This window comes from Myotis lucifugus, unplaced genomic scaffold (assembly GCF_000147115.1).
Source record: "Myotis lucifugus unplaced genomic scaffold, Myoluc2.0 scaffold_574, whole genome shotgun sequence".
NCBI lineage: Eukaryota > Metazoa > Chordata > Mammalia > Chiroptera > Vespertilionidae > Myotis > Myotis lucifugus.
The window spans coordinates 8,449-16,708 of NW_005871622.1; the positions used below are offsets into that span (position 1 = coordinate 8,449).

Below are 8,260 nucleotides of genomic sequence, written 5' to 3' on the forward strand. Positions count from 1 at the left end.
ATGACCATGGATTCCTCCTTTAACCCGTTAGTGCTGTCACTACAGGGAATAACATTTACAGAACTAGAACCCGAATCCGACAGTGCATATCCTGACTCGTGTTCTGTGTCAGCTTCTCTTACACCCGACCCAGGAGCAGAGGACATGACACTGAGCTCTTGACCAAATGGAGCAACTGGGGTCAAGTGCTAACAAGTGAAAGGATTCAGCTCAGAATGGATGGAACGAACTGGTCCCAGAGCAGAGAAGTGACCTGCGGACCAGCCAGGAGGGCGAGAAGCCGTCAACACAAACCTCACCATGGTTTTCAGTATTAAAAAGACAAAAATATATGACCAGGCGGAACACAAACTTCACGCTACGTAAAGATGCACCCTGACACCGCAGATGCATGTCATGGCCACTCCGGCCGACCCCCACAGCAACCTGGGCCTGCTTTTCTAAAACACCACCAACGCTGTCATTAATTCAAATGACTCGCTATTAGTAACCGCCCATCACAACACAAATTACTTCTGATGCAATTCACAGGCGGGCAGGAGGGATCGGGTGACACCGGAAACGCCACCTGTCTTCCTCCTCTAAGATGAAACTTGTAAATTATGTGTGGCATCTGCTGTTTGTCTGGTTAGAGAAGAACTTTACGACAAGAACAAGTAAAATAAAACTCCTGCCGGCTGGTGTGGCTCAGTGGGTTGGCCCAGAACGAAGAGGTCCCCTGTTTGAGTGCAGGCTCGAGGGCCAGCAGGGGGCGATGAGGAGGCGATGATTCTCTCAGCATTGCTGTCTCTCTCTCCCTCTCCCTTCCTCTCTGAAATCAATAAAAATAGGCACCACCAGTCACCTGCTTAGAGGCGAGGCCTCCTCCTGAACAGGAGGAAACTGCTTGTATCTAGTTTGTTACCTAAAACTCCCTGATCTTGTCAAAACAAGTACAAAGCGAGACATTTTGTTAACAAGGGGCAAATCCACGTGAATCAGGAGTGATCCGTGGATTTTTTCCAGGAGAACAATCTCTGAGACCAACTGTGCCGGAATCACGGCGCAGGAAACGGGATAAAGTGACACATTCCGCAAATATTAAACCAAAGACTACCTTGTGGGAACTGGCCATTCGTCACCTCTGACCCGAGTGCTTTTAGAGGACAGCCCACAACCCCCGGAACGCACGGACGGCTCCTCCATGTGCCCGTGCCCAGTGCTCCGCGGGCACACGCGGCTGAAACCGGAGACTCTGGTGTCCCTCACGTCTCGCTAACGGGATGGTCTCCTGGACGAAATCGTCCCGGGGATAAAAGGACACGCGTGCTCTGAGGCAGCGTAAAGTGGACGTGCTCGACCAACCCGGCTCTCAATAAAAGTCTTTGTGAAGATGCAGCTAAATGGAATCAACGGGCAGGCGATACCTCATCCATTCTGAGTAAGACCAACCCGGGGATCGAATGACTGGAAACCAAAATAGCGCCGGTGGCGGTCATAAAAGATGCAGGACGCGCCGGAGCCGGAGCCCGGAGCCCGGAGCCCGGAGCCCGCGCCAGGCTCGGCAGGTCCACACAGCTCTCCGGCCAAAGAAAGATTTACGTTCCCCTGAGCCGGTGCGAAGGCCCGCTCCGGCCCCGGCCGTACGGCGTCTCCTCTATGTGGACACACACTGACCGCACTGTTTCTCTGAGGCTGCAGCCCCAGCTCAGCCAGCGCGGCCGGGGAGGAGGCCGGGAGACGCAGATGGAGTGACAGTCAAGGTCCCTACCTGTGCTTCTTGATGCCGTTGGAGAGCGCGTCGCCCCCGCCGCAGTCCTGGCCCTCGGACATCCTGTGCTTTCCTGGGATCGGACGCTGCCCTTCCTCTTCACGGGAGCACGAGGTCACCGCCTCCAGCCGACTCAGGGACCGCTCGGACTCGGAATCTGTGGCAGAGCAGGCTCATGTCAGCGGCTGGAACTGGGCTTCGGTGACAGCCCGAGCGCCTCCCCTGAGGATCCGCCGTGAAACCCAAGCAGCCCTTGTCCTTCGCCACCGCCCGGAACCACCTCCCGGGATCCCAGAGCCCGAGCCCCGCACGCCAGAGGGGCTTATACCGACTCGCAGTCACACGGGTTTTATACACCAGGAGAGATTTCCACAGACCGAATTCAGCAGCTCCCTTCCAAATTTCTACTTTTATCTTCCCTCTCAAAGCATCTTAAACATAACTTACAAAAAAGCATTCCATTTTTAAAATTCACGATAAAGAGTAGCTGAGCTGTGAGAAGCATAAATGACATTGATCCTACAGACAAAACAGCAGAGGTAATTCAAAATACTTTAAAAAATACTTCTTCTGCCCTGACCGGTTTGGCTCAGTGGATAGAGCATCAGCCTGCGGACTGAAGGGTCCCAGGTTTGATTCTGGTCAAGGGCATGTACCTTGGTTGCAGGCACATCCCCAGTAGGGGGTGTGCAGGAGGCAGCTGATCGATGTTTCTCTCTCATCCAATGTTTCTAACTCTCTATTCCTCTCCCTTCCTCTCTGTAAAAGATCAATAAAATATATTTTTAAAAATATATATGTATTTTAAAAAATACTTCTTCTGCTATGATATTACTTTTTAAAACATACATTTTTATTGATTTCAGAGAGGAAGGAAGAGGGAGAGAGGGAAACATTAATGATGAGAATCATCCACCAGCTGCCTCCTGCACTCCCCCTACTGGGGATCGAGCCCACAACTGGGGAATGTACCCTGACTGGGAATCCAGCTGTGACCTCCTGGTTCATAGGTTGACACTCAACCACTGAGCAACACCAGCCAGGCTACTTTTTTTTTTTTAAGAATAGTTTATTGATTTTTAGGGAGGAAGGGAGAGAGAGAAACATCCATCGGCTGCTTCCTGCACACCGCCCACCAGGACCGAGCAAAAACCCAGGCATGTGCCCCGACTGAGAATCAAACCAGCAACCTTTTGGGACGACGCTCAACCAGCCGAACCACAACGCCCAGGGCCCATTAAGTGGGATGTTACTTAAATCCTCCGGAGCTGAAGCCAGAGTGTCCAGGTAACATCGAATTCCCGGGCAGGGATTTGGGGATGAAAATGCCGCGTCTCCACTGGGCTGTGTTCCGCGTGGAGCCATCTGCCTGCTTGGGAATCAGGACTAATTATCCTGCACAGGACAGCGTCGTGCCCAGGCACGTGACGGGCAGCGAGAACACTGACGGCGCCTGGTGTCTGAGCCGGACGTACCGGACGTGTGTGCACCCAGGTTTCCTGACTCCTCGTTTAACGTCCGTATTTCAGCTCAAAGTCACGGTCCCCCGTCCTCAGAACACTCTCCATGGTCCCTCGGAATTTATTAAAATGCAAACCCAAGGTCACGTCGACCTTCCCATGAGCGAGTCACCCACACTCAGCACGCCTGGCTCCCAGACCATCAGGCAAACTTCCTCAAACGCGTTTCCGTTCATGTCCTTAACATGGCTCAGCCAAGACATCCAGGAAATCATTATTTTTAGTGCTTCCCTCTCCCCCGCACACACTCAGCCAGCCGCGGAGCCTTGTTTTTATCACATTAGCCTGATTAGTCACACTGCTGACAGCGCCGTCGTGGCCAGCGGCCCTGAGCCTGGACTCCGGACCCAGATGGTGGAGTTACTCACAGCAGACCCAGTGCTGGCCACGCTGAGCTGATGTCTGCAGCCATAACACGGCCAGATGAGAGAGAGGGCTTTGTCTGTCCGTGTCTTATACCAAACAGGTATGGCAGGAGACATTCGAAGAGGTACTTTTCATGGTCATTGCTGTCAGTCACCATGTTGTATTGGGGTTAAGACAAGCCGTGAAGCCCACAACAAGGGACAGCCTGCCATGCGATGAAGCAGCAGTTGCTACGGTTACACCCCCCAAAACGGTCTGATGACATAGAGAACGTGCTTTTAACACAACCCTAAACAAGAACAACCTGACACCACTTCGCAGCCCACACACAAGCACCGTGATCGCTGCTCGGCCTCGGAGAACGCCCGTCGGGGTCAGGTAAGCGGATCGTGTACAACCCCGAGGGCAGGGGACGGGCTGGGCTGGAGCCCAGGAGGCACGGGGGCGAGTGCTGGGGGGAGCGTCAGGAAGGCCGGGGAGGCTCTCCCGCAGGCACTCAGCTCAGCGCAGGCGAGAGAGGGAAGGAGCCACGTGAGCAACACCTGAGGAGAGCCGACGCGGGTCTTGGGGGAGGGGGAGGGGGGGGAGAGGGCTTTCACCTCCACGTTGTCACGTTTGTTTCATGTGAGAAATGAAGAATTTAAAGAGTCCAACAGAAGGATCCCGTCAGAATCGGTCAGCATTGCTTGTAACGGGGGTGTCGCTGATGGGGTGCGGGTCTCCCCGAAATGTGCCACTTCGGCAGGTGGGTTGTCTTGAGCTGAAGGCGATGGAGAGAGACCCCTCGGACTCAGGAGAAACTGCCACCCCGCCTTTAGCTACGCAGCACAACCTGGCTGGGGCCTTGCCCAGAATACGAGCTGGTACAGAGATGGCGCTGTGTGGCCTATCTAGGGCGGGCAAACACTGGGTGATGAGCACCTGGTGATGGGCACCTGATGATGGGCACCTGTGATGGTGATGGGCACCTGGTGATGGTGATAGGCACCTGGTGATCTTGATGGGCACCTGGTGATGGTGATGGGCACCTGGTGATGGTGATGAGCACCTGGTGATGGTGATGAGCACCTGGTGATGGTGATGGGCACCTGGTGATGGTGATAGGCACCTGGTGATAGTGATGAGCACCTGGTGATGGTGATGGGCACCTGGTGATGGTGATAGGCACCTGGTGATGGTGATGAGCACCTGGTGATGGGCACCCGGTGATGGTGATGGTCACCCGGTGATGGGCACCCGGTGATGGTGATGGGCACCCAGTGATGGTGATGGGCACCTGGTGATGGTGATGGGCACCTGCTCCTCCTCTGCCCTCCCTCCTGCAGCCCTGGGTACCTCCCTCGTCCCCGGCTCAGGATGCCACAAGACAGGGACTTTGCATTTCAACAGAAACTTCTTAACAAAAAGCAGGTGCAGAGTGAATGCCACAGGAGGCAGGGCCGTCAGAGCCGCTATGGAGCAGATAGACGTTTCTCAAAACAAGACCTCAACTTAGTGACTACACACCAAGGAGTTGCCACTTCCCCACAGCCTGGGGCCACACGTTTACCCCAGGAACACGCCACCTTCCCCGCAGCCTGGGGCCACACGCTTACCCACAGGGACACGCCACCTTCCCCGCAGCCTGGGGCCACACGCTTACCCCAGGAACACGCCACCTTCCCCGCAGCCTGGGGCCACACGCTTACCCACAGGAACACGCCACCTTCCCCGCAGCCTGGGGGCACACGCTTACCCCAGGAACACGCCATCTTCCCCCCAGCGTGGGCTCGCATGCTTACCCACAGGGACACGCCGTCTGACGCGGAACAGACCTCGCTCTCCTGGGGCGGCACACAGCTCCCTCTCAGTGGCTTCCTCAGTCCTTCTCTCCTCTCCTCCCTGGCCTGCCACCTCTCCTTGCCCGGCCTTCCGTCCTCTTTAATACCATCAGGCCGACCCCGCCCTACCCCCAAAGGTCTCTGCCAACCGGCACCGATCGCCTCCACGCTGCAAAGTCCAATGTCCTTCCCAAGCGGGCCCGTGACTCACTCCCACCTCTGGCCCTCCTCTGCCTGGTGCAGGGCCGGCTGGAGTCACAGAGCAGCGGCCCCTGGTCCCTGCCCACGGCCAGCAGAGGGGGACGGGCTGTGAACACTCGAGGGCAACAATACTTCCAGGTGCGTACAGAAGCCCGGAGGGCAGCAGCCGCCAAGTGGGCCTGACGGTCTCCCAGCGCGAAGGACAGGTGCCGGGAGGGGCTGTGATGACGACTGAGCCACACTGACAGGGAGCGAGCGTGCGGGTGGCGGCGAGGCGGCCGGATGGAAGGAAGCTGAGTCGGCCGTGACGCTGGCCACGCAGGACGAGTGAAACCAGAGCGGGCCGCGGCCGGAGGAGGAAGGAACGGGCTGGTGTGAGGGCCTCCCAGCCCTTGCCTGAGGCCGTGCACGCCCACCAGAGGTCAGTCACACACGCACTGAGCGTCCTGCAGCGTCAGAGGCAAAAGGCAGGGTGACCAGCGGCACGGCCCACAGTGCGGGAGGAGAGCCTGGCTGGGTCCTGAGAGCAGCCGCTCACGCTCCTGATGCTGCGGGCGGACAGCTGCCCCATAACCCACAGGAACGGGCTGAGGTCCCTCCTCACTCCCACACCGTCCACACGGCCTCCCGGGAGACCGCGCTCTCCACAGACTCAGTCACCCGCTCACCTGGGACCCAGGGGCCCCGCTGCCGTGGCGGCTGCCGAAGGCCAGGCCTGCCCACAGCGTCGTTTCCAAGTCGCCTGGTGCTGAGTCAGCTACGGGTCCAGCGCCTCTGAATGGCCTTTCCAGGCTTTTCCATTTTGTCCTCAACTGTCAGCATCACACGGGCCGACTGCACCCCCATCCCGCAGTCCTGAGCACTGCCAGGCCTTCGTGGGAGCCACACATCCGGGAGTGTCCGCTCCCTCCCGTTGGGGGCACAGGGCGCTCTGACAGGAGTACGAGGCCCCAACTCAGGCTTCAAAAGCAAACAAGGGGCCCCGGCTGGTGCCCAGTGGTTAGAACGTTGGACCTGGGACTGAAGGGTCAAGGGTTCGACTCCCAATCAAGGGCACGGACCTCAGCCAGGGGCTCAACCCCTGGCCTGGGTCTGGGCACGTGTGGGAGGCAACCCATCGATGTTTCTCTCTCCTCCCTCCTCCTCCCTTCCTTCTGTTCTCAATAATAATTAATAAAACAATATCCTTGGGTGAGGATTTTAAAAACACACAGCCAAGGGGGCGGGAGGGAGTGGCCGCATGGGGGGCGCAGTTCCCTGTGGGAGGACGCGCAGCTCTGCAGGCGGTGGTGGTGGTGATGGCGGTGGCGACGGCTGCACAACCAGGTGCCTGCACTTCACACGCCGCACGGGGCGCAGGAAGATGGTTAAATGGTGAATGTGCGTATCCGAGTCCAATCGAAACAAAGCAAAACCCAAACACACACACACCTGCTGGCTGCATGGCCTCTGATCGTCGGGTCCTGTCACCTCTGACCCCAGCGCCAGGGGTGAGACCACACACTCACAGCGGCTGGTCTGCGTGCAGATGCATGTTTTAGACATGTTCGTATTGGTTTCAGAGAGGAAGGGAGAGGGTGTGAGAGAGAAACATCGATGATGAGAGAGAATCACTGATCAGCTGCCTCCTCACACCCACCACTGGGGCTGGAGCCTGCAACCCGGGCGTGTGCCCTGACCAGGAATAGGTCCCCTGACGCATAGGACGATGTGCAACCACTGAGCCACGCCGGCCAGGCCAGATCTTTATTCTGAACACATTTCAGACAACAATTCTCCCCCTCATCCAAACAGATGAAGGCCAACAGCTGTGACTGGTTAACGTGACTGAACACGAGATCAACGTGTGCGTTCCCCGTGCACAGCTTCCCGTCTGCCAACCACGCCTCCAAGACAGACCTGTGAGAACCTGTGGAACCAAGAGGCTCGTCACCTCCACCCCGTCCTGGTTCTCCTCCCGTGAAAGGCAGAGAAGAGGGCCTGGCGTGAAGGGTGTGAGCACATCAGCAAGTCTGACAGGTTGTCCTGACAAATGTGTGTTTCTAACTCGACCTTTGGGAACAGCTGGAGAACAAACAGTTCGAGGAGCCTGTGGAAGGCCTGGGTCCTGTCCAGAGGCCGCCCCTGCCCCGAGGGCAACAGGAAGTGGCCGGCACACGCTCCCCGTAACGCCTCCAGGAGGACACACGGTTTCCTGGACACTGGGCGTGGTCACCGAGGTGACCCCAGCTTCAAACCCCAGTGCCGGACGGTTAGGCAGCGCTGAGGCACTTTCCTGCACAGACCCCACAGCGGCAGGTACGTGTGAAGAGCACAGGGAGTCAGCAACGCCGGCCCCACCTGAGGAAACTGTGGACGACACTCAGGATGCGGGGGGGGGGGGGGGGCGAGGGGGGAAAGGGGGGGGGAACCCCCCTTAATCCTCTCGGAGAAGAGAAGAGCCCGAGGGAAAAAATTGGGCCCTATTCCGGCTGGGGCCCCCCCCCGAATGGGGGCCCAGGGGCAAAATAACCAAAAAAAGGGCGGTTAAAGGGACCCCCCCCCGGAAAAAAAATTTTTTTGGGGAAAAAACTGTTAAAAAGGCTTTTTTCCTTTTTTAAAAA

At 57.3% G+C, this 8,260-nt stretch overlaps 1 protein-coding gene across 3 annotated transcripts in view; it reads right to left on the minus strand.

The window, feature by feature from the left end:
• Window positions 1-1,591: 1,591 nt before the first annotated feature.
• The window catches only part of OSBPL1A (oxysterol binding protein like 1A), a 76,880-nt gene continuing 70,211 nt past the window's right edge, over window positions 1,592-8,260 (minus strand). The window contains exon 17 of one of the 3 annotated variants that reach the window (XM_006104454.3): window positions 1,592-1,907. In XM_006104454.3, coding sequence (XP_006104516.1) covers window positions 1,747-1,907 — 161 coding nt within the window. In that variant the 3' untranslated portion in view covers window positions 1,592-1,746. The remainder of the gene's footprint in view (window positions 1,908-8,260) is intronic. The other 2 variants (XM_023745722.1, XM_023745723.1) reach the window with 2 other exon arrangements.